The sequence below is a fragment of the Melanerpes formicivorus genome, unplaced genomic scaffold (genome assembly GCF_026170545.1).
Source record: "Melanerpes formicivorus ecotype bairdi unplaced genomic scaffold, bMelFor1.0.p_v2 SCAF_121, whole genome shotgun sequence".
NCBI lineage: Eukaryota > Metazoa > Chordata > Aves > Piciformes > Picidae > Melanerpes > Melanerpes formicivorus.
In genome coordinates this window covers 576662-601273 of record NW_027142473.1, presented here as the reverse complement: position 1 = coordinate 601273, position 24612 = coordinate 576662, and the positions used below count along the sequence as shown (strand labels likewise).

At 63.9% G+C, this 24612-nt stretch overlaps 1 protein-coding gene across 1 annotated transcript; it reads left to right on the top strand.

Annotated features, from left to right (window-relative positions):
- The first annotated feature begins 2324 nt into the window (after window positions 1-2324).
- On the top strand, window positions 2325-22618 carry CHMP3 (charged multivesicular body protein 3). Its single transcript, XM_068167697.1, has 6 exons — window positions 2325-2424; window positions 13496-13556; window positions 16513-16692; window positions 19714-19835; window positions 20651-20765; window positions 22057-22618. The coding sequence occupies exons 1-6, from the start codon at window positions 2380-2382 to the stop codon at window positions 22188-22190; spliced, it is 657 nt and encodes a 218-aa protein (XP_068023798.1). The 5' UTR covers window positions 2325-2379; the 3' UTR covers window positions 22191-22618.
- The last annotated feature ends 1994 nt before the right edge of the window (window positions 22619-24612 follow it).

Sequence of the window (24612 nt, the reverse complement as noted above, 5' to 3'; positions counted from 1 at the left end):
ACAGGCTCAGTCTTCTCTGCACAGCACTGTGCACTTCAGCTGAAGCCTTGCTGCAATGGCCTCAGTTGCTCTGCCAGTCCAAGTCTTTCACTAAATGACACAAACTGCTGTTCAATTAGCAGGAGGGCTGCAGAGGGCACATTCTTGTCAGCAGATCATTATGAGCTGTGACTGAGGCTCGGTCCCCTCGTGGCCCTTAGCCTGTGTTACATAAATGGTTTGTGATGCACTTCCTGGCCCTGCATCTGTTTCCAAACCCACAGCAGCTGATGTGGGGCACTGGTGGTCCCAGCAGGAAAAGAAGCAGCAGTTGGATGTGTTTATTGCAGGCAGTGCTGTGTCTGCAGCAGCAGAGGCATGCAGGTAGGGCTGTGTCCTATGGAGTGCTCAGGCAGCCCTTGCCCAGCGCATCAACAGAAGAGAGCCAGGCCGGTGCCTGTCAGCAGGCAGCAGTTCTTCTGCTGCATTGTTTTGCCTGCCTGGACTGGGTTGTGTTGGCATGTGTGAGGTGTCTAACTGAGGTGCTGAACATTCTTGATCTGCCTTATGCCCTGCCATCTCCTGCCTGGAAGCTGGCAGCCAGCTGTGAATAGCTAATGCCAAAGCACTGCCGTGAGGTTGCTTCCTTCGGCAGGTTCAAGGAGGCTGAGGAGTGCTTCGTGCTGCTGTTCAGAGAGGGTGGATTTAGATCCTCTCTGGAGGTCTTTGCCACTCTCAGCAGTCACAGTTTGGTTGGGGCCTTCCCACTGCTGGTACCCAGCCCAGGAGGAGAGCTCTGCTTTCCAAAGCATTTTTGGAGCTCTGTTTGTTCTGCAAAGGTGAACTCAGGGTCTGTGCAACTGCTGTGAAAATGTCTCTCCCTGGGAATTAACAGTGGGGGGAAGTACAATTGTAAGGTAGTAGATTGAGCTCATGGCACCTTTTTCTTCCTGAGAATTTGCCTCTTTTGTGCACTGGAGAGTATTTTTAGTCCTCTCCATCTCAGCCTGTGCATTGGGGCACAAGGAGATGGAATGACTTGCTGGAGCTCGCCCTGCAGCACCCAGCATGGGGGCTGCAAGCTGTCTGTTGATTCTGGCCAGGTTACCTGCCTTGTGCTGCAGAGGGGATGGCACAGGCTGGGGATGAGCCAGGCCTTGCTGGTGGGGCATCTCTGAAAGAGCCCTGCCAGCTGAGGACAAGGAAGGTAACATTCTGTGCTAGCAGCTGCTTCTCTTTCCCTTTGGGTTTCCTGTGGGTGTTTCCTGGGCTGCAGGGGAGAGCTGTGAAGTGTAATTCCATAGTCACAGAATGGTTTGGGTTGGAAGGAACCTGTAAAGGTCACCTAGCCCACCCCCTTACGGTGAGGAATCTTGCACTAAAGCAGGCTGCTCAAAGCTCCAGCCAGCCTGACCTGGAAGGCTTCCAGGGATGGGCAGCCATCCTCTCTCCGGGCCACCTGCGAGCATTTCCTCACCCTCAAAAAGGCTGTCCCCAGATTTCCAACAAGACTGAAAGGCCACCAGAAGGTGTCCCTGGGGCCTCCTCTGCCCCAGCCCGAGTAACCTCACTCCTCAGCCTGGCCTCACAGCAGAGGGCTTCCAGCACCGCTGTGGTCTCTGGCCCCAGCCCAACAGGTCCCTGTCTGCGCCGAGGCCCCCAGCGCGGCCGCAGCAGCGCAGGGGTCACAGCGGGTGGCGAACCCAAGCCTCGAGCTGCCGCCCGCAGCTGCGATGCGGCTGAGGCCACAGCGGGGCTCGGGTGCCCGGAGCTGAGCCGGCCCCGCACAGCCCGCAGCGGCACTCCCCGGCGCTGCCTGCAGGCTGCGCGCAGGGCTCCGCCCGAGCGCCGACATCCTCCGCCCTGCTCCTCCTGCTCTCGTCCCGCCCAGCCCCCCGCGGGCACCGGCCCGGGCACCTGCCGCCGCCTCGCAGCGCCGCTCGGACACGGCGGGGCCCAGGCAGGACAAATGCCGTTAACCCCTCGCTGTGCCCCTGGGCCGGGTACCCCTCTCGCACAGCGCCGTGGGGATGCGGGAGGGACACCGCAGCTCAGGGGGCGCCGCCGGCCGCGCCCAGGGCGGGAGCCAGCACCGGCGGCAATCAGCGCGGGCGGAGGGGCAGCGCGCATGCGCCAGGAACGCCGTGGGGAGGGACTGGGGCAAGCTGGCGCCGGGCCTCTGGGCGTGGGCAGAGAGGAGGTGGGGCGGCACGGCGCGCACGCGCAGGAAGGAAGCGGAGCGCGCCCGGCGCCGCGCCGGGCGGTTCTGTGCGCGTGCGCAGGAGGCGTCGCGGCTGGCGGCGCTGTGCGCACGCGCGGGGGGCGCCGGGGCGGGGCCGCGGGCGGGGCGGGGCCGGGGCGGGCACCCGGAAGGGCCGGCGGCGCGAGGCGGCTGCCGCCATGGGCCTCTTCGGGAAGACCCCCGAGAAGCCGCCCAAGGAGATGGTGAGGCGGCCGCTGGCGGGGCCAGCCCGGGCGGGGCCGGGAGGCGGCGGGGCGGGCGCCGCAGGGGAAGCGGCCTGCTTGCACGGCGTTGCCGTGGCCGCTGGCGGGGGCTGCGCGGGGGCTGCCCCGGCCCCGAGCGGGGAGCGGCGAGCCCGGTCCCCGTGGCGTGGGCGGAGGGCTCGGTGCGGGCGGGGTGCCCCGCTGAGCTCGACCCCGGCCATCCCTGCGGCCACCGAGCATCACCGGCAGGCGGGGGCTGGGCCCGGACCCGGGGCAGCTGCCTCTCGCTCAGCTGTCCCGCTGGGATGGGAGGGAGCCTGGGAGGGGCAGGAGTGAGGCAGCTCCTGGCGGGGCTCAGGTTGAGCAGGTAAAGCAAAAGCCGCTGAGCAAAGCAGGGCACTGACTCACTGCTTCCCCTGCGGTGCTGTGCCGGCTGCAGGAGGGCAGGGCTGCACCGCCAGTGCTGTCGCTCCCGACACCTCTCCCGTCCTCCTTCCCCCAGCTGTGTCTGCTGAGAGATGCTCTGGGATATCCCTTCGGTCAGCTGGTGCCAGCTGTGCCCCCTCCAGCTTCTCCTACACCCCCAGACTACTCTCTGGTGGGGTGTTGTGGGGCAGAAGAGCCCTTGGCCGGAGGTGCTGCGTATCAGTGCTGAAGACATCGCTGTGTGCCCAGCGCTGCTTCCAGCACAGCGCCAAAGCGTGCCCGGTGCCAGCTGCTGTGCGGCCACAGCCGGCCCCAGCGCGCTGGGGCACCACGCTCAGGTGCTTCATTTCTTCTGGAATGCAGCAGCTCCTTAGTGCCTGTGCTCTGCTGCCAGAGTGCTCCTGCCCTTGGGGGTGTGCAGGGACTTGTAGAGGGCCACTCCTGGCCACAGCAGCAGTAGCAGCATAGAATTGTTAAGGTTGGAAGGGACCTCAAGGCTCAGCCAGCTCCAACCCCCTGCCATGGGCAGGGACACCTCACACCACAGCAGGTTGCTCACAGCCACATCCAGCCTGGCTGCAAACACCTCCAGGCAGGAGGGTTCCACCACCTCCCAGGGCAACCTGTGCCAGTGTCCAGTAGCCAAAGAAGCTCCAGATTTTTTGGCTTGCTCTTGGCTGTCTTGCATAGCTGCTAGCTCTTGGCTTTGCTGGAGACCTCTAGCTCCTGCTGCAAAGAGGCTTAGAAGCCTGAGTACCTGAAAGGCTGGAAGTTGGGGTTAGGTCTGCAGCCAAGCTGTGTAAGCCTGGCTTCTACTCCTGGATTTCCAGTGTCACAGTGCAACAAATGAGCAAGCTGGTGACAGCCTTCCCAGCTGCCTTCCATCAATCACTGCTGGCATTTTTAGTTAAAGCCTGTGCTGCCTTGCAGCAGGGAGGATCAGATGCATTAGAGGCACTGAGCAAGGGGAAGGTGACAGGCACTGAGGCTGAAGTCCCAGGAGACCTGTGGTGTCACAGAGCCTCCCTGCTGGAGGCTCACCTCTGTAGCAGGTGAAGCCCAGGGGAGCAGGCTGTGGCTGCTGCTGGCTGGGTGGCAGGGGAGGGGCAGCCCTCTGAGAGTGCTTCCTCTGTGCCTGAGCACCACACAGCCTGCTTGGGCTTCCCTGCATGTGCAGGTGGTGCTGGCAGATGCCACAGAAGGAGCTGGGGCTTGGAGGCTGCTGCTCTCGGTGGTGGGGGGCATTGGCACACCTGGTGACTGATCTTGCCCCTTCCCTAGCTGCCAAGCTTGCCAGGGTTCCCAGGGGCAGCATGGGCTCTCCTTGAGCTGTTTGGAGGCCAGCTGCAGAGGCAGTAGGGAGCAGGCATGTCTGGCCCCCAGGGAGCAGTGGTGTGGGCAATACCGAGAAACCCACTCACAGCAAGAAACTTCTTTCCTCCTGTTTGTAATTGCAGCTGGAGGAGGAGGAAGTAGTTACTTCTGCACAGTAGACGATGGGGAAGCAGCACTGCTGACCTTGTGTCTGGCAGCAGCTGTGCAGGAGGTCCTGTTCCTGGGCAGGGCTGGAGAGAGCAGCCCAAGCACACCCACGGGGGGTGGCTGCTGATGGAAGAGGCTGAGCTTTGTGCTGGCAGTGCTTGGCCCTGGGGTCCTGGTGTGCTCTCTGTTGATGTGAATGATGCTAGGCATCAGCTCCAGTCCCTGTGAGGAGCTGCTGGTGCACTCCAGCCTGTCTGAAGCAAGGGTTTAAAGGCCTCAAGTGCTTAAAGGCTCTTGTGAGAAAGCTGGGGCCAGACTTTGGAGCAGGGCCTGGTGTGACAGCACAAGGGAGGGTGGTTTGAAGCCAGCAGAGGGGGATTCAGGCTGGCTGTAAAAGATTTGGTTTTACAGATCTAATGCCATGGTTGAGCTGTTGGAGCTTAAAGCCTGGTTTGAACTCCAGTGTAGTTCAAGTGGTTTGTGTCCAGCTTGGTGCTTTGCTGGCTGGCCCTGGGGTGATGCAGTGCTGTGGGGATGACAATGTTGCTTGTCACAGGTGGAAGCAGGGTAGGTTCACTGGCATGGGGCTGTGCTTGGGGCAATCCATACTCCTGTCCCAGCAGTGCAAGCTCTCCACTGCACCAGGCCATGGCTGGGGAGCTGTGTCCCCGGTGGCCTGCCTGGGGCTGGCACTGCAGTGTCTTTACTGCTCAGCTAATGGCTGTGTCTCATGGAATGGGAAGCATGCAGCTGTCTGGCTCAGAGCCACTGGGATTTCCTCTCCCTCTTGCACAAAACTGGGGAGAGCAGGGGATGCAGGGGCACCCAGCTCTGCCTCTGTCAGGACAGGCATGGGCAGCAGCAGGGATGGGCTGTCCCAGAGGCCTGTGCTGGCAGAGCTGGCAGGGCTTGGTGCCAGCGTGTGGGCAGTCATGGTGTGACGGTGTCTGTGCTGGGCTGTGCCTCACAGAGACAGGAGGTGTGAGTCCTGCTGCCAGCTGTGCTGGTACAGGAAGGCTTCACCCAGAGTGGGCTGTTGGAGCCCCCAGGCTGCAGAGCTGATCCCTGGAGGAGGTTTGCTCTGGGATGTGGCAGGCGCAGCCGTGGCTTGCTGCAGTCCCTCCCCTCTGCTTTGCCCACTGGTGGTGCTCTCAAAGGAGGAACCTCCCCAGCTTCTTAGCAGGGTGAGGAGGGAATCTGTGACATGTTGAGACACTGTGGAGAGGGACTTGAGGGTGCTGCTGGATGAAAAGCTGGACATGGGCCAGCAATGCCCTCTCACAGCCCTGGGCTGATTCCCTGCAGCAGGGGCAGGGAGGGGATTGTGCCCCTCTGCTGTGCCCCCCCTGCAGTGCTGGGGCAGCTCTGGAGCCCTCAGCACAGCCAGGGACCTGCTGGAGCAGGGCCAGAGGAGGCCACAGCAGTGCTGGCAGGGCTGGAAGCCCTCTGCTGGGAGGCCAGGCTGGGAGAGTTGGGGTTGTTCATCCTGCAGAGGAGAAGGCTCCAGGGAGACCTTCTGGGGGCCTTGCAGTGCTCATAAGAAAGCTGGGGCCAGACTTTTGAGCAGGGCCTGGTGTGACAGCACAGGGGGGGATGGTTTGAAGCCAGCAGAGGGAGATTCAGGCTGGCTATAGAAGATTTGTTTTACAGGGAGAGGGAGGAAATTCTCACAGGTTGCCCAGAGAGGTGGAGGATGCCCAGCCCTGGAAGTCTTCAAGGTCAGGGTGGATGAGGCTCTGAGCAACCTGCTCTAGCTGAGGATGTGCACTTGAAGGCATGGTTTAGTTAGTCATGAGGTGTTAGGTGTTGGGTAACAGGCTGGACTTGATCTCTGATGTCTTTTCCAACCTGGCTGATTCTGTGATGTCCCTGCTGCCTGCAGGGGGGTTGGACTGGGTGGCCTTTAAAGCTCCCTTCCCATCCAGCCCATTCCATCAGTCTGATTTTCTGCTCTGCTCATGGAATGGGGGCGAGAGGGGAGGCTGCAGTCAGTCCTGCAGGGATTCAGCCTGAGTTTTTTCCCTGCAGTGGAGCATCAGCTGAAGCTGCAGGAGCTTCCTGAAGCCCCTTCAGGACTCCTGCACAGCCAGGATGTGCACACACAGAGCTCTGCAGGATGCCTGGGGATTTCTTGCAGCAGGTTTTGTGCTTGGCTGATGTCTGCAGGGAAGGCAGGGCTGGTGTGACTGGGAGGCCAAGAATCTCCTGGCTCTGCTGGGCTCCTGCCCTGCACAGTGCTCTCACAGCTCTGCCCTGAAGCTTGTGCAGGCTCAGAGAGCTTTGGATTTGAGTGTTTGAAAGTCACACCTGAATCGAGGTCCCCCAGCCAGCTGCCCCTCCTGGGCCTGCAGCTGCATCTGTGAGCCAGGGCTGCTCTTCAGTGCTCTGATGGCCTCCTGGCTGGGCTCGGCAGCAGGGCAGGAGGTGACCCTCCCCTTGTAATGGCTTTGTGAATTGGTGAGCAAGATGTGGCAAATAGGAGTGAAAAGAGGAGTAGCTCCTTAGTAATGCAAAGTGTCCCAAGGCACATGGAGTAGGCTTGCTGTGCTGGGGCAGACATCTGCGGGGGGAGGCTGCAGCGCTCAGCCCAGCTCACAGCTGTGGCAGCTCCAGGGAAGCCAGCAGGGAGGACTAAGAGCCCCCAGGAGCAGAGTGCTGCTGGGCCAGGGGAGACTGCACAGGAGCTGTGTGTGCAGGAGGCAGGCAGTGAAGTGCTGCTGAGCACCTCCGGCCCAAGCAGGGAGTGCTGCTGCTGGCTGCCAGCCCTTGAGCCTCTGGGGTGCCAGGCACGGCGGCTGCCGGCAGCGGGGCTCAGGGCACGGGGCTCAGGGGCTCAGGGCTCGGGGTTCAGGGCTCAGGGGTTCAGAGCTCAGGGCTGGGCTGGCTCTGGCAGGCTGAAGGATGCTGCTCAGCACTGGCAGCTACTCTGTCCTGGGGAAGTTACAGGCACAGAACCATCAGGGCTGGAAGGGAGCTCAAGGCTCAGCCAGCTCCAACCCCCTGCCATGGGCAGGGACACCTCACACCGCAGCAGGTTGCTCACAGCCACCTCCAGCCTGGCTGCAAACACCTCCAGGCAGGAGGCTTCCACCACCTCCCTGGGCAGCCTGTGCCAGGCTCTCACCACCCTCATGGGGAACAACTTCTTCCTCACAGCCAATCTCAATCTCCCCACTTCTAGTTCTGCTCCATCCTCCCCAGTCCTATCCCTCCCAGACACCCTCACAAGTCCCTCCCCAGCTTCCTTGGAGCCCCCTGCAGATCCTGGAAGGCCACAATTAGGTCTCCTGGGAGCCTTCTCCTCTCCAGCCTGCACAACCCCAATTCTCTCAGGCTGTCTGCAGAGCAGAGCAGCTCCAGCCCTCTGCTCCTTCTCCTGGCCCTGCTCTGGACACCTTCCAGCACCTGCAGATCCTTCCTGGCACAGAGGCTCCAGAGCTGGGCACAGAGCTCCAGGTGGAAAGGGAAGCAAGGCTTGGCCCCAGCTCCTAAGGCTGCTGGCTTCTGCAGCTTGCAGTGAGCAGGGCTCATGGCTTTGTCCCAGGCAGCTAGAGGCAAGGCAAATGGAAGCATGGCAGAGCCAAGGAGGTGAGGCAGCCAGAGAGCAGCCTGTGCAGGTCTCTTGCCCAAGATTCAGCAGGGCAACTGAAGCCAGCAAAGTCACCCAGTGAGAAGGGACTGTGCCAGGCTGTGGCCATAAAAGGCAGCAGCACTGGCCTGGCCAGGCAGGAGCAGTGCCCAGCACAGGGCTCTTACCCCAGAAGGAGACTTGTTTACCAGACACCTTGGCTCCTGTCCCTTTGTTCCTCTTCCTGCATTAGCCTGACTCCTGCAGGAAGGAGGGGGAAGAGTGGGACCATGCTCAAGGAGGGGGACACATCAGGGCCTGTTTGGAGCTGCCATGACACCCCCTGAGTGCTGTGTTCAGCTCTGGGCCCTCCCTGCAGGAAGGACATTGAGGGGCTGGAGCCTGTCCAGAGCAGGGCAGTGAGGCTGGAGAAGGGCCTGGAGCCCCTGGGCTAGAGGAGGGCTGAGGGAGCTGGGGGTGTTCAGGCTGGAGAAGAGAAGGCTGAGGGAGACCTCCTTGCTCTCTGCAGCTCCCTGCAGGGAGGTTGGAGTGAGGAGGGGGCACAGCCTCTGCTCCTTGGTGGCAAGGGACAGGAGCAGAGGCAATGGCTCCAAGCTGCCCCAGGGGAGGCTCAGGCTGGAGCTCAGGAAATCTTTATGCCCTGGAAGGGATCTCAGAGATTGGCAGAGGCTGCCCAGGGCAGTGCTGCAGTGCCCATCCCTGGGGGTGTGCCAGCAGCCTGTGGTGCTTAGGGCCATGGTGTGGTGCTGAGCCTGCAGTGCTAGGTTAAGGGCTGGCCTGGATGAGCTTGGAGGTCTCTTCCAGCTGGATGTGCTCTGTGATTCCTGCTGGGGGGGTCAGACACTGGGCAAACCCTGTGCTGCTAATAACAGTGACAGCAGCACCAGAGCTCCCTCCCTGCTCTGTGCTGGGGTCAGCTGCCCCCCCTGGGCCCTGCTCTTGTACAGCCTCTGCCCTAGTGCTCAGCTGGTGGCTGGCAGCTGCTGCCCCTCTGCCCTCTGGGCTGCCCCTCTGCCCTCTGGGCTGCCCCTCTGCCCTCTGGGCTGCCCCTCTGCCCTCTGGGCTGCCCCTCTGCCCTCTGGGCTGCCCCCCTGCCCTCTCTGCTGCCCCCCTGCCCTCTCTGCTGCCCCCCTGCCCTCTCTGCTGCCCCCCTGCCCTCTCTGCTGCCCCCCTGCCCTCTCTGCTGCCCCCCTGCCCTCTCTGCTGCCCCCCTGCCCTCTCTGCTGCCCCCCTGCCCTCTCTGCTGCCCCCCTGCCCTCTCTGCTGCCCCCCTGCCCTCTCTGCTGCCCCCCTGCCCTCTCTGCTGCCCCCCTGCCCTCTCTGCTGCCCCCCTGCCCTCTCTGCTGCCCCCCTGCCCTCTCTGCTGCCCCCCTGCCCTCTCTGCTGCCCCCCTGCCCTCTCTGCTGCCCCCCTGCCCTCTCTGCTGCCCCCCTGCCCTCTCTGCTGCCCCCCTGCCCTCTCTGCTGCCCCCCTGCCCTCTCTGCTGCCCCCCTGCCCTCTCTGCTGCCCCCCTGCCCTCTCTGCTGCCCCCCTGCCCTCTCTGCTGCCCCCCTGCCCTCTCTGCTGCCCCCCTGCCCTCTCTGCTGCCCCCCTGCCCTCTCTGCTGCCCCCCTGCCCTCTCTGCTGCCCCCCTGCCCTCTCTGCTGCCCCCCTGCCCTCTCTGCTGCCCCCCTGCCCTCTCTGCTGCCCCCCTGCCCTCTCTGCTGCCCCCCTGCCCTCTCTGCTGCCCCCCTGCCCTCTCTGCTGCCCCCCTGCCCTCTCTGCTGCCCCCCTGCCCTCTCTGCTGCCCCCCTGCCCTCTCTGCTGCCCCCCTGCCCTCTCTGCTGCCCCCCTGCCCTCTCTGCTGCCCCCCTGCCCTCTCTGCTGCCCCCCTGCCCTCTCTGCTGCCCCCCTGCCCTCTCTGCTGCCCCCCTGCCCTCTCTGCTGCCCCCCTGCCCTCTCTGCTGCCCCCCTGCCCTCTCTGCTGCCCCCCTGCCCTCTCTGCTGCCCCCCTGCCCTCTCTGCTGCCCCCCTGCCCTCTCTGCTGCCCCCCTGCCCTCTCTGCTGCCCCCCTGCCCTCTCTGCTGCCCCCCTGCCCTCTCTGCTGCCCCCCTGCCCTCTCTGCTGCCCCCCTGCCCTCTCTGCTGCCCCCCTGCCCTCTCTGCTGCCCCCCTGCCCTCTCTGCTGCCCCCCTGCCCTCTCTGCTGCCCCCCTGCCCTCTCTGCTGCCCCCCTGCCCTCTCTGCTGCCCCCCTGCCCTCTCTGCTGCCCCCCTGCCCTCTCTGCTGCCCCCCTGCCCTCTCTGCTGCCCCCCTGCCCTCTCTGCTGCCCCCCTGCCCTCTCTGCTGCCCCCCTGCCCTCTCTGCTGCCCCCCTGCCCTCTCTGCTGCCCCCCTGCCCTCTCTGCTGCCCCCCTGCCCTCTCTGCTGCCCCCCTGCCCTCTCTGCTGCCCCCCTGCCCTCTCTGCTGCCCCCCTGCCCTCTCTGCTGCCCCCCTGCCCTCTCTGCTGCCCCCCTGCCCTCTCTGCTGCCCCCCTGCCCTCTCTGCTGCCCCCCTGCCCTCTCTGCTGCCCCCCTGCCCTCTCTGCTGCCCCCCTGCCCTCTCTGCTGCCCCCCTGCCCTCTCTGCTGCCCCCCTGCCCTCTCTGCTGCCCCCCTGCCCTCTCTGCTGCCCCCCTGCCCTCTCTGCTGCCCCCCTGCCCTCTCTGCTGCCCCCCTGCCCTCTCTGCTGCCCCCCTGCCCTCTCTGCTGCCCCCCTGCCCTCTCTGCTGCCCCCCTGCCCTCTCTGCTGCCCCCCTGCCCTCTCTGCTGCCCCCCTGCCCTCTCTGCTGCCCCCCTGCCCTCTCTGCTGCCCCCCTGCCCTCTCTGCTGCCCCCCTGCCCTCTCTGCTGCCCCCCTGCCCTCTCTGCTGCCCCCCTGCCCTCTCTGCTGCCCCCCTGCCCTCTCTGCTGCCCCCCTGCCCTCTCTGCTGCCCCCCTGCCCTCTCTGCTGCCCCCCTGCCCTCTCTGCTGCCCCCCTGCCCTCTCTGCTGCCCCCCTGCCCTCTCTGCTGCCCCCCTGCCCTCTCTGCTGCCCCCCTGCCCTCTCTGCTGCCCCCCTGCCCTCTCTGCTGCCCCCCTGCCCTCTCTGCTGCCCCCCTGCCCTCTCTGCTGCCCCCCTGCCCTCTCTGCTGCCCCCCTGCCCTCTCTGCTGCCCCCCTGCCCTCTCTGCTGCCCCCCTGCCCTCTCTGCTGCCCCCCTGCCCTCTCTGCTGCCCCCCTGCCCTCTCTGCTGCCCCCCTGCCCTCTCTGCTGCCCCCCTGCCCTCTCTGCTGCCCCCCTGCCCTCTCTGCTGCCCCCCCTGCCCTCTCTGCTGCCCCCCTGCCCTCTCTGCTGCCCCCCTGCCCTCTCTGCTGCCCCCCTGCCCTCTCTGCTGCCCCCCTGCCCTCTCTGCTGCCCTGCAGGGGGCTTGGGGCACTTTCTCCACTTCTTTCAGTGCCCTGTGTTGGGGAAGCCAGGGGTGCAGGAGGCCATAGAGAGATGTTGGTTTCCCAGGGGGGAAGCTGGTGTGGGGGTGGCTGTGCTTGAGTCTCCCCTCAGGCAGAGGAAGGAAGCTGGGGAGCAGAGCTGCTGGGTAGGGGCAGCAACGAGCTGAGCAAGCAGGAGGAATGAGCCTGCAGGAAGCTGTGGTGGTGAGGGATGGCAGGCTGTGCAGGTGGGACAGGGCCAGCTGGGCAGCCTGGGGCCAGCTGGGCAGCAGCTGGGCTTCCTGTGGGCAATGAGCATGAGCCAGCAGCGTGCCCCCATGGTGGAGAGGGCCAAGTGGGCAGCACTCAGCAGCTGGGACAGCCCAGCCCCTGGTGGCTCTGCTGCCAAAGCCTCCCTGTGGGAGCAGCCAGGGCTAGGATGTTCTCCACAGCCTGGGGAGGGGTGGCAGAGGGCCACTGAGGTGGGGGAGGGCTGGGGCCCATGGCACAGCAGGAGAGGCTGAGGGAGCTGGGCTCCTTCTCCTGTCAAGAAGGGGAGGTGAAGGCCAAGGATCTAAAGCCTTTCCCTGCCTGTCCTGGGGGTGCCCAGGGACAGGGCCCAGGGGGTTGGGTGCTGGAGCAGCTGCCCAGAGCAGCCAGGGAGCTTCTGGCCTTGGACAGTGGCACAGCTCGATGGACGGGGCCCTGGGCAAGCTGTCTGACCTCTGAGCTTGTTCCTGTTGGAGCAGGGGGCTGGCTTGGTGAGGCTCCTCCTGGCTGGGGTCAGCCAAGGGCTCCTGCTGCTGCCATCCTGGCTCCCTCCTGCTGCAGTGCCCCCAGGCCGTGCCCCCAGGCTGTGCGCCCAGGCCGTGCCCCCGGGCTGAGCCCAGGCTGTGCCCCCAGGCTGTGCCCCCGGGCTGAGCCCAGGCCGTGCCCCCAGGCTGTGCCCCCAGGCCGTGCCCCCGGGCTGAGCCCAGGCCGTGCCCACGGGGGTGAGCCCAGGCCGTGCCCCCGGGGTGAGCCCAGGCTGTGCCCCCGGGCTGAGCCCAGGCCGTGCCCCCAGGCTGTGCCCCCAGGCCGTGCCCCCAGGCTGTGCCCCCAGGCCGTGCCCCCAGGCTGTGCCCCCAGGCCGTGCCCCCGGGCTGAGCCCAGGCCGTGCCCCCGGGCTGAGCCCAGGCCGTGCCCCCGGGCTGAGCCCAGGCCGTGCCCCCGGGCTGAGCCCAGGCCGTGCCCCCAGGCCGTGCCCCCGGGCTGAGCCCAGGCCGTGCCCCCAGGCCGTGCCCCCGGGCTGAGCCCAGGCCGTGCCCCCGGGCTGAGCCCAGGCCGTGCCCCCAGGCCGTGCCCCCAGGCTGAGCCCAGGCCGTGCCCCCAGGCCGTGCCCCCAGGCCGTGCCCCCAGGCCGAGCCCAGGCCGTGCCCCCAGGCCGTGCCCCCAGGCTGTGCGCCCAGGCCGTGCCCCCGGGCTGAGCCCAGGCTGTGCCCCCGGGGTGAGCCCAGGCCGTGCCCCCAGGCCGTGCCCCCGGGCTGTGCCCCCGGGCTGTGCCCCCAGGCTGTGCCCCCGGGCTGAGCCCAGGCCGTGCCCCCGGGCTGAGCCCAGGCCGTGCCCCCAGGCTGAGCCCAGGCCGTGCCCCCAGGCCGTGCCCCCAGGCCGTGCCCCCAGGCCGTGCCCCCAGGCTGTGCGCCCAGGCCGTGCCCCCGGGCTGAGCCCAGGCTGTGCCCCCGGGCTGAGCCCAGGCTGTGCCCCCGGGGTGAGCCCAGGCCGTGCCCCCGGGCTGTGCCCCCGGGCTGTGCCCCCGGGCTGTGCCCCCAGGCTGTGCCCCCGGGCTGAGCCCAGGCCGTGCCCCCAGGCTGTGCCCCCAGGCTGTGCCCCCAGGCTGTGCCCCCGGGCTGTGCCCCCGGGCTGTGCCCCCAGGCTGTGCCCCCGGGGTGCCCCCAGGCCGTGCCCCCAGGCCGTGCCCCCAGGCTGTGGGGCCTGCCTGTGCCAAAGGGAGGCCTCCTGCACTCTGCCTGGCTGCCCAGGGGCTGCAGCAGCCGGTGGGATGTCTGCAGTGGTTTGGGGGGCTCTGAGTGGTGACACGTCTAACCACAGCTTGGGCAGCTGGCAGGGCCCTGCCTGGGTGGGAGGCAGTTCAGTAACTCTCACTTTCTCTTTTGAAGGTCAATGAGTGGTCCCTGAAGATAAGGAAAGAGATGAGAGTGATTGATAGACAGATCAGAGGTTGGTACTTGCTCCCCATGGTTTGTGCTGCTTTTCCTCCCTGCCTTGAAGGGGTTTGTGTTGTGGGGGAGGCTGTGAGGCAGATCAGTGTGGGCCTGGGGCAGACTTGGGCTGCCTCACAAAGTGACATTGCTGTGGAGTGCTCCAAGGAGCTTTTCCAAAGGGACCTGAACATTGTCTGCTTCCACTCAGAGGGGATGCAGTGCAATCCCTTTGGGTAGGGTGAATCAGACTGCCATGAGCAGCCATGGCCTGGGCTGCATCAGCAGCCAGCAGCACAGGGAGGGGATTCTGCCCCTCTGCTCTGCCCTGCTCAGCCCCCACCTGCAGCACTGCCTCCAGCTCTGGGCCCCAGCACAAGAAGGACCTGGAGCTGCTGGAGAGGCTCCAAAGGAGGCCACAGAGATGATCAGAGGGCTGAGAACCTCCCCTGTGGGGCCAGGCTGGGAGAGCTGGGGCTGTTCAGCCTGGAGAAGGCTCCAGGGAGACCTCAGAGCAGCCTTCCAGTAGCTGAAGGGCTCCAGGAGTGCTGGGGAGGGACTTGTGACAAGGGCTGGGAGTGACAGTATGAGGAACAATGGCTTTGAGCTGGGAGAGGAGAGATTGAGACTGGAGGTGAGGAAGGAAGTTCCTGGCAGTGAGGGTGGTGAGACTCTGGCACAGGCTGCCCAGGGAGGCTGTGGCTGCCTCCTGCCTGGAGGTGTTCAGGGCCAGGCTGGGTGAGGCCCTGAGCTCTGGCAGTTCCCACTGAGTTCAGTCATCTCCATAGTGCTCTCCCTGTGCTGGGATCTCCCAGCTGGCTGGGTGGCAGCCTGGAGACTGTGGTTCTGCTGAGCACTGCCAGGCCAGCAGGCTGAGGGCTTCCTCAGGAGCTGCTCTCTGCAGCTGGGGTCTGCCTCCTCTTGGCCTTTCCCCTGCAGACTGCTGCAAGCTTGGAGTGCAGCTGCTGAGCTGGGACCTGCCTCAGCTGCCCTGGGGAAAGCTCTGCTGGCTGTGCCCTGCTGGCCACACTCAGCTCCACCTGGGGTGCACTCAGGGGCCTTGGATGGCTCAGGGGCTTGGTGAGCCCAGGCAGTGCAGTCAGCACAGCAGCACAGTGTGGCTGGCTCTGGTCCTGGTTTGCTTGCAGCAGGTTGCTCTGGAGAGCTTGGAAGGCCTGCTGAAGATGTCCCTGGTGACCTCCAGACTGAATTTCCAGGTTAATGTGGTTGGACCAGCACAGCAAAGGGAGCTGAGCTGAGCTGGCCAGGCCTCAGGGGGGCTCTGGGCTGCCTTGTGCCTCTCCTCTGCCTGCTGGGGCTGCAGAGGGGCTTGGCTCAGGGAGGTGCATGGCTGGCAGTGCCCTTCAGAGGGCAGGTTGCCCATTCCTGCATAGTTTATGCCATTAGTCTCAGCAGCTGCTGCTCAGGCACCTGGCAGCATTCACTGGAGCCCAGCCCCCCCCTGCCCTGCCCTGTGCTTTTAGCCTGTCCCCATTGCTCCGTGCTCTGCAGTGCTCCTGGGGCTTGCTCTTCCCTGCTGCACCACTTCAGCTGCTGCTTGCTGCTTCTGACCCCTGTGTCTGACACAGAGAAGCCTTCAAGCTTGTGGCCCTTCTGCAGGGAGCAGCAGCAGGGAGTGTGTTGTTCTGCTGCTGACCCTGCAGGTCTCTGCCAGTCCTTCAGGAGTGAGACTGAGGGGATGACTCCTCCTGAGTGCAGGGCTCACTAGCTCCCACCTGAGAGGCTGCAGCAGAGCCTCCAAGCTGGCCTGTGCCAGGAGGTGCCTGTGGATGAGAGAACAGCTTCTGAGCCCTGCCTCTGTGACTTCTGTCTGGCAGCACAGCTTGAGCAAAGCCCTTGCTAGAGGTCACTGCAGTTGTGGTGCAGGGCTGTGCAGGGCATGGGTCTGACCCTGGCTGCCTGAGTTCTGGGGCTGGGGAGAGCTCCCTTCCTGCAGGCTAGCTTGGAGCCAGGTTCAGCAGCGGCTAGTGCCCTGCTGAGTCTGGAGAGGGAGAGGGCTTCAGCTGGCCTCTGCTTGCCCCTGCCTTTCTCACCTTGAGCTCCTTGAGGCCCTGGGCTGCAGGGCTGTCTGGCAGGGCAGATGCATGTGCAGCCCATCAGACCTGGAGAAAGCTGGGTGGTTTAAGGGAGCTTCCTCAGTGGGCAGCATTAAATGCAGGTGTTTGGTGCTCAGTCACTGCAGCCTTGCCTCCCTGCTCCTGCTCCAGCAGGCTCTGCAGACAGCTGTTGAAGGAGGGCTGCCAGGAGAGCTGCAGCAGGCGGCTTTAGCTCTGCCCATTCAGCAGCACTCTGCTCTTTGCTGGTAAGAGATCCCTGGCTGTGGCAGCAGCCAGCCAGGGTTTGAAAGTGCCACTGACCCTCTGCTCTGTGAGCTGCAGGGACCCAGGACCTTAACTCAAGTCCAAGAGTAGTCTTGGCTCAGCATCCAGTTAATGCTCAGTGAGTTGTGCCTGAGGAGGGAATAATTGAGGCTGTCTGCAGGCTCTTTTGGGGCAGTAATTAACTAATCTGTGTTCCTGAGTAACTCTCAGAGCTGTGAGTGCACCCAGAGGCATTCCCTGCAGAAGGGGGGGGCTGATTCTCCCCTGCTGCCCTCTCCCTGAATGGGTTTGGTTTTGCTGGAGACACACCAGTCAGGGATTCTGAGGCAGCGGGGTCAGATGCAGCAGGAGCAGGCAGGCAGGCTGAGGGCTCCCTGTGAGAGCTCTGCTCCTGCTGCTGGGGGCCACAGCAGCCCTGGCTGAGGCAGGTGAGCACAGCAGCCTCCAGCTCTCTGTGTGTGCTGCAGCTGAGCTGTGTGCAGAGGCTGCAGAGCTGGTGAGGATGCTCCTGCTGCTCCTCGGGCAGGCAGCGAAGCCGTGCCGGGGGGCGGCAGAGGGAGGCTGGCCCCGGGCTGGCCGTGGGGAGCCCCAGGGCAGGCCCTCAGCCCTCTCTGTGCCCTCCCTGCGCTGCAGACATCCAGAGGGAGGAGGAGAAGGTGAAGAGGTCGATCAAGGAGGCGGCCAAGAAGGGGCAGAGGGAGGCCTGCGTGATCCTGGCCAAGGAGCTGCTGCGCTCCCGCCGCGCCGTCGCCAAGCTCTACGCCTCCAGGGCCCACATGAACTCCGTGCTCATGGGCATGAAGAACCAGCTGGGTAAGAGCAGCTGCTGGGGCAGCCCTGGGGCACAGCTGGGTGGGCCTGCACTCCTGAAGCCCTGAGAAGGGCTGGGCTGGGAGGCTGCTGTAGCCTCGTGTCCTGACCCCCCAGCAGTGACCTCACAGCACCCTGTGAGCGGCACAGGGGCACCAGCAGCGCCTGGCAGCTCAGTCCTGGCCTTCCTCTGCAGCTGAGGAGCAGGCAGGGCTGGGAGCAGCACACACACAATGCATGGCTTGTTCCAGGGGCTGTTTGCAGGCACCCAGTCTAAACTGCCCAGCTGCTGGGGCCCAGCCCTCCCCTGCCTGAACTGCTCCCTGCTCATGCAGGCCCCTGAGGTCAGTGTGTCTCCCTGGTCCACCCTGATCCCTCCCATTCTCTTCCTGTAGTTGTTCCCCTCAGCATCCCATCGTGGTTCCTGCACCCCTGCAGCCACCTCAGAGCCCTGTAGCAAGCTTTCCCAGAGCCAGCCAGGCTCTGTGCCTTGCCTCCCTGTCCCTGTAGGCAGCAGCACCCTTGGTCTGCAGGATGCTCTGGAGCTGGTTTCTTACTGGGCAGGTTTCCCAGCCTGGGGTACTCAGGGAGCCCCCAGTTATCCTCCTGGAGCTTCTGGCCCTCCTTGTTCCCTGGGCCCTGGCTGGCTCTCTGTGTCTGCCTAGCAGATGATCAAGCACCTCAGCCTGCCTGCAGTGACACAGGAGCCAGGGGCTCTGTAGCAGAGCTCCCTCCCAGCAGCCTGGGGCACGTTTCAGGTGCCTGGCTCAGCAGTGCCTGGTGCCTGTGAGCTGGCAGCTGCCTCTGGCAGGCTCTGAGAGGAGGCTCCTTGCCTGCAGTGGAATGCCCTTCACCTTGGGCAGCACTGCTGCTCACGAGGCCTGGGTGCAGCAGGGGAGTTGGCTTTGAGTTCCTCCATGGGGACTGAGTGGGTTTACCCTCTGGCTTACACCCAGCTCCCTGTAAGCCCTCCTTGGAGCCCCCCAGCACCTGTTCCTCATTTGTCCCCATCCCCATGTGTGCTGTGATGGACCAGCTGCAGTATTTCCATACCTCACAGTGCTTCAGCCTCCAACCAGGGCAGAGCAGAAAGCACTGAAGAGGAGGAGAGACTTGGTAGGGGTTAACCTGCTGCTGAAAGGTCAAAGTGTTCCCCCCCCAGCATGACCCAGGCCAGCTGCCAGCAGAGTTTAACTGCAGATGAGTGCCACAGGTGCCACTGGGGGTTGAGCTGGGGCAGGAGGTGTTTCACCCCAAAGCACTCACACAGGACTGGAGCTCGAATGGGAATGCTGCTTACAAAACTGCACACAGGCCCCAGAGGCAGCCAGGGAGGAGGCTCTGCCTGCAGGCACCACCAGCTCAGGCCTGGCTCTCCAGATGGGAGCACCAGCCTCAGCCAGGCCTCAGCCACTCAAACCTGCCCCCCCCAGACAGGACCTGCAGGCTCCTGTGAGGCCTCACTGCCCCCAGGCTGGGCCTGATAGGCCTCAGCTGCACAGCCAGAAAGGGGCTTGGCCAGCAAGGCCTTCACTGCCACAGGAGCCAGAGCCAGCAGCAGACACAGCTGGAGGAGAGAGCTGAGGGACAGCAAAGTGCCCTGAGGTCAGGGCCAGCCTGGCTCCCAGGGCACTCAGTCCCCAGCTCACCCCAGCAGTGCCAGCCTGGCTCCCAGGGCACTCAGTCCCCAGCCCACCCCAGCAGTGCCAGCCTGGCTCCCAGGGCACTCAGTCCCCAGCCCACCCCAGCAGTGCCAGCCTGGCTCCCAGGGCAGAGAGTCCCCAGCCCTCCCCAGCAGTGCCAGCCTGGCTCCCAGGGCACTCAGTCCCCAGCCCACCCCAGCAGTGCCAGCCTGGCTCCCAGGGCAGAGAGTCCCCAGCCCACCCCAGCAGTGCCAGCCTGGCTCCCAGGGCAGAGAGTCCCCAGCTCACCCCAGCAGTGCCAGCCTGGCTCCCAGGGCAGAGAGTCCCCAGCCCTCCCCAGCAGTGCCAGCCTGGCTCCCAGGGCACTCAGTCCCCAGCCCACCCCAGCAGTGCCAGCCTGGCTCCCCACATCCCCAGTCAGGGGGGGAAGTGGGGACTGTCCTTGGGCCTGAGGTGTCCTCTGAGGGAAGCCTCCCAGCAGCCTCCTCCTCAGTGCCAGCCAGCATGCTCCTGGTGCTGGGAGTGCTCTGATGTGCTCAGCCCAGCAGCAGGAGCCTCAGGTTTGTGTTAGCTTGCTGCCTCTGTGGGAGTGGTGGAGCTCCAGGCAAGGCTTCTGGTGGTTTGCTGCCATCAGAGCTGTGGGGTTCTGAACGCCAGGAAGTGTCACAGTGAGCAGTGAGCTCTGCTGTACCTTCCTGATGCTTCCCCAGCAGTGCCCATTCTGTACCCAGACAGGGAAGTGCTGCAGGGCTGGGAAGCTGCAGGGTGAGGTGGCACAGCTCAGGGCCCTCAGAGTACCCCCAGCTGTTACCTTTGGCTCTTGCTTTGGCATCAGCTCTGAGAAGAGCTTCTGGGCTGTGTTGTGAGCAGTGCCTCTGGAAAGAGCACTGTTCAGGTCAGTTCAGACTGCCCTTGCTGCCAGCCTGCCTGCTTCAGGACTGGTTGTCTAGCCTGCTGTTGGCTGTGAAGGCATCCCCCTTAGAGCTGCTGCCACAGCCAGCCCCCACTGCCCAGGGTCAGGCAGGAGGTCAGCAGCTTGGCCAGCAGCCAGAGCTGGAGCTGGGCTGTAGCCCTGCCGGTTGAACCCCCAGCCAGAGCTCTGGCTGCTGAAGAGCACAGCTCCTTAGGGGTCTCTCTGTGATCTGGAGAGCAAATGGGTTGAAGGCTCTCTGCAGCAAGCTGGAGAGCTCCAGGTAACCATCCAGGATGTGGCAGGAGCTGAGCTTGCCCGGGCAGGGGGACAGGACTGGAGGAGAGGGCTGTCCCTGTCTGTTGAACAGCACTGCCTGAGCACAGCTGAGCTGCTGTGTGGGTGGGCAGGATGCAGCCTGCTTTGGGTGCTGCAGGGAGCACTCAGGCTTCCTATGCCTTTCCTTCACAGCTGTCCTCAGAGTGGCAGGCTCCTTGCAGAAGAGCACAGAAGTCATGAAGGCTATGCAAAACCTGGTCAAAATCCCTGAGATCCAAGCAACCATGAGGGAGCTGTCCAAGGAGATGATGAAGGTGAGAGCTGGCAGAGCTCTGAGCAGCAGCAGAGGGCTGGGGGTGCTCCAGCAAATTGCTGTGTGTGGGGAGAGCTCTGGCTGCAGCAGGCTTGGTGTGAAGCTCCCCCTAAAGCAGGGCAGCTGCAGCTTGGGCCGGGGCGGACCAAGGCTCAGGACAGGATTCACTCTGTGCCCAGTGTCTGTCCTGGGAGAGGCTGAGTTCTGCTTTCAGGGTGAAAGTGTTCTCTAAGGAAGACCCTCACAGCCTGCTGTGGAGTGGGGAGCTGGGACCCCTGCCTCAGGCAAGCTGGCTCAGCTGGTGCAGGGTTTAGAAGGTGGAGCTGTGTGTCACCTCCTGTTGGGCTGCTCTGCCTTTGAAGCCTGCTGCTCTGTCCTGGCAGCTGCCTCTCTGACCACCAGTCTGGGTTTGCTGCTCCCTCTCTTACCCCTCCAGACTGTTCAGTTCAAATCAGTTTGTGTCTTCATGAAGTCACCAATGTGCTCCAGAGCATCTTGGCCATGGCCAGGCCCTGCAGAAGAGCAAAGGGAGCCTGTGTCAGGCACTGGCTGTGCAGCATCTACACAACCGGTGCTGCACTGCAGCTTGCAGGGAGGTGCCACGAGCTTGGAGCAGGCAGGGTGGCAGCAGCAGGGACTAGCAGCTGAGGGGTTCAGAGGGTCCCTAGGCCTCAGTTTCCACTGCCTGTGCATCAGCTGTGCAGAGGAGTGCACCTGGGCAGCCCAGCCTGGCCTGGAGCCCATGGCCTCACCTGAGTGTCTCCTCATGCTGCTCTTTCCAGGAGGGTTATCCACTGCCTCCTTGTTCTCTTCCAGGCTGGGATTATAGAGGAGATGCTGGAGGACACCTTTGAAGGCCTGGAGGATCAGGAGGAAATGGAAGAGGAAGCTGAAATGGAAATTGACAAAATCCTGTTTGAAATCACAGCTGGTGAGTGCTGGCTGCCTGCTGTGGGCTGTAGGAGGCAGCAGCTCACAGCTTTGCCTGCTCAGGCTGCACTGTGCCCTCCCTCTGCTGGCAGGCAAGGAGTGCCTGACAAACTCGGGGAGCAGTGGCTGGGGAGGTTCAGCCGAGCCAAGCCAGCTGCAGCAGCTGAGGTCTGTGCAGGTCTGTGCTCAGGGCTTTGGCAGACCAGGGCCTGCACTGGGGTCCTGGTGACATTCCATGAGTGGTCAAATGCACTGCTGCTAAGGGAGCCAGGGAGTAAGCTGAGCTGCAGTGGGTGAGTCATCAGCTGTGTGGACTCTTGCCTGTCAAATGCTGTTAGTGTCCTGAGCTAGCTGGGGGGGTGGGGGGAACCCCAGGCCCAGCCTCTGCCCTGCAGCTGAGGCAGCAGTGACCTGCTGGGTTAGTTACTTGGCTCAGGTAGTGCTGGGCATTGCCTCACTGCATTTCCTGGGACAGAGGGAGGTGCTGGGGGTGCACTCAGCTGCAGCATGCTGGCAGGGCAGCTCCCAGCTCTGCCCTGCTGATCTCTTGTGCCTGGCTGCTGCCTCCTCACCTCCTGAGGGACTTTTCTCCATCCCGTTTCCCAGTGTGATCACAGCTCACAGGATGTTAGGGGTTGGAACCCTAACAACCCCCTGCCAGAGCAGGAGCAGAGAATCCAGCACAGGGCACACAGAACACATCCAGACAGGGCTGGGGAGGCTCCAGAGGAGGAGACTCCACAACCTCTCTGGGCAGCCTGCTCCAGGGCTCTCTGACCCCTTACAGTGAAGAAGATTCTCCTCCTGTTGAGGTGGAGCCTCCTGTGCTGCAGTTTCCATCCACTGCCATTTGTGCTGTCACAGGGTACAGGTGATGAGAGGAATCTGATCCTGTTCACTGCAGGGGGGAGGGACTGGATGATCCCCACAAGTTCCTTCCAGCTGCCTGGATGGGAGGGGGTGTCTCTGAGCAGAGCCCCTGTGAAGGCTCTAGGCTCTGCTCCTGGCTTGAAACTCACCAAGCAGCAAGCAGAGGATTTTGACATCTCTAGGAGGAGAGTCTGAGCAGCCAAAGGAGTGGTCAGATGTGATTAAACCTAGCATGTGTGGGAGCAGCTCCCTCCCTGCTGGGCTGTGGTGGAAGCTGGCCAGGGGCCGTGGGAGCAGAGGCTTTGCCCCAGGCTGAGGCAGGCAGCAGTGGCCCCCGGCAGAAGCAGCTGGCTGCAGCTGGAGGCCGCCCACCGCTCAGCCCGGCTCCGGGGACAACACTAACGAGCTGTGGTTGGTTGCAGGGGCCCTGGGCAAAGCCCCCAGCAAGGTGACAGATGCCCTGCCCGAGCCTGAGCCCGAGGGGGCGGCGGCAGCGCTGGACGAGGAGGAGGACATCGAGGCGATGCAGTCGCGGCTGGCCACGCTGCGCAGCTGAGGGGCTGCAGGGGGGCTGCTCCCAGCCTGGCCCTCGCTGCAGGGGCGCTGCTCCCGGCCCTCGCTGCAGGGGGCGCTGCTCCCAGCCTGGCCCTCGCTGCAGTGCAGAACTCGCTCCCCAGAATACTTTGTGTCCTGTGTATCCTTTGTTCCCCTGGGGCTGGTGTGCTCCAGGAGGGGCTCTCACGGAGACGCTGCTTGGGGCCTGGGGGGGAGCTTGCTGGCCCCTGCCCCGGGGCTGTGCTGGCAGGGCAGCAGTGGTGCACTGTTAAGTAGCTGTAGCTATGAGGGCCTGAACTCTTTCTAGCTTCAAACAGCATCGTTCCTACAGGGCACTTTGCCTTACCCTGCTCCCCAAGCCTGCTGGTGGTGTAAGGTTTTTGTTTGCCTCTCACTCCATATTGTAATAAAGCTGCTCCCAACAGCTGCCCCCTGCCTCCCTGCAGCCTCTCTGCACAGCTGGCCACCTCTCACAGCTGCCTCCTGCCTTTGGAACACCTTTTTCCTTCCTTTGTGGCAGAGGTCAGAGTCCCCACTGGGAGCAGCTCTGCCCCCATGCTGCCTGTTCTAGAGAGCAGTGTTCAGAGCTAGGAGCTGAGTCCTGAGGCAGCAGCCTTGCCCTGGGCTGTGCCAGGGGAGGTGACAGCAGCTGGCCTCTCTCCTTTTTCACTCTTTTAAGGTTTATAGAGACAACCCCAGACTCCTGTGCAGGGCTGTGGCCTTCAGGCAGCCCTCTGCTCCCCTGCACCCTACAAACCCACAACAGAGGCAGGCACCAGCCAGAGCTCTTCCCCTGCAGCTCTGCACCAACAGGGCCTTTGGCTGCAGCTCTCCCAGCATCTTCCTAGGTGCTGTCACTTCACTGCCCCCCAGCCACAGCTGGCCACAAGCCCTCTGCTGCCTCAGTGGCACATTCCTAGGGGCAGGAGAGAGGCATCTGCTCTGAAGGCAAAGCCAGGCCGTGGTTCACAACAGGAAGCTGCAGCACAGGTAGCACTGTGCCTCCCCCCTGAGCATCACTGCCACCAGAACCTCTCTTGGCCACAGAGAGCAGAGCCTCAGTAATGGTGTTGCAGCAAGGCTGGAGGGACAGACAGGGAACATGGACAGTGGGGAGGGTCCAGCAGCTCCCAGTGCAATGGGGCCCAGCTCTGCTTGCCTTCACAGCAGCTGCTGGCAACTTCCACTGCAGCTCCCACAGCAGCCCTACTGCTCCAGGGCTCAGCAGAACTGTCAGGGTCAAGTGTTTCACCTCCACCCTAAGCACAACAACTAACTGGCACATGTCTGAGTTTCCAGTGGTCTGAGAGACTCCAGAGAGGATAGCAGAAAGAAGAAGCCCAAAGCAGCTGAGGAGTTGGTGAGAAGGGGCAGGGAGCAGGGCCAGTAAGAGCAGCCTGAACAGCAGCCCCTTGGGAAAGCACAAACCCAGCTGCAGGGATGGGTCCTGGCAGCTGCCTGCCTCCTGCCTGCAGGGTGAGACACCTGCACTCCAGCCCTCCTCCAGGGAAAGCTTTCAGTGCCTTCTCTCATTGCCTTCAGCCCCAGTGCAGGAGCAGGCAGCTGCAGCCCTGCCTTTAAGGACACGCAGCTCACCGAGGGGCTGCCAAGGCAAGGGTTGAGCAGCTGAGGCAAGCAGGTGAGAGGAAGCTTCTCTGAAAGAAATTCTGTCAAGCTGAGAGCTGGAGAAGAGGCAGCACTGGGCAGCAGCAGCAGGTGAAGCACTGCAGGGGGGACTTGCAATTTGGTACACCAAGGTCAGGAGAGTGACACTTAAGCTCAGGCAGGCAGGAAGGGAACCTCCCAGTCCCAACAGCTGTCCAAAGGGAAAGGTTCATTTTGCCTCAGCTCCTTTCCATTCCCAGCCCTCTGCCTGTTCCAAGTTTATGACAGGTTCAGGCCTTCTCAGCCAGTCTGGAGCAGCATGTGCCAGGTAAAGACTGAAGGTGCAAAGCCCTGGGACTGCCCTGGGCTGAGCAGCAGAGGAGAAGCCAAAGAGGACTGCCCTGGGCTGAGGAGCAGAGGTCAAGCAGAAGAGGGAGTGCCCTGGGCTGAGCAGCAGAGGTCAAGCAGAAGAGGGAGTGCCCTGGGCTGAGCAGCAGAGGTCAAGCCGAAGAGGGAGTGCCCTGGGCTGAGGAGCAGAGGTCAAGCAGAAGAGGGAGTGCCCTGGGCTGAGCAGCAGAGGTCAAGCAGAAGAGGGAGTGCCCTGGGCTGAGGAGCAGAGGTCAAGCAGAAGAGGGAGTGCCCTGGGCTGAGGAGCAGAGGTGAAGCCAAATCGAGCTTTGGGTAGCAGAAGAGAGCGGGGAAGAGCTGAGCACTGAACTGACCACTGTGGAAGCCAGCAGGCAGAGGGCAGGAGGCAGTGCCTGCCAGCAGTGAGAGGGTGGTGAGGCAGCTGAAGAAGGCAGGCAGGGCACAGGGTC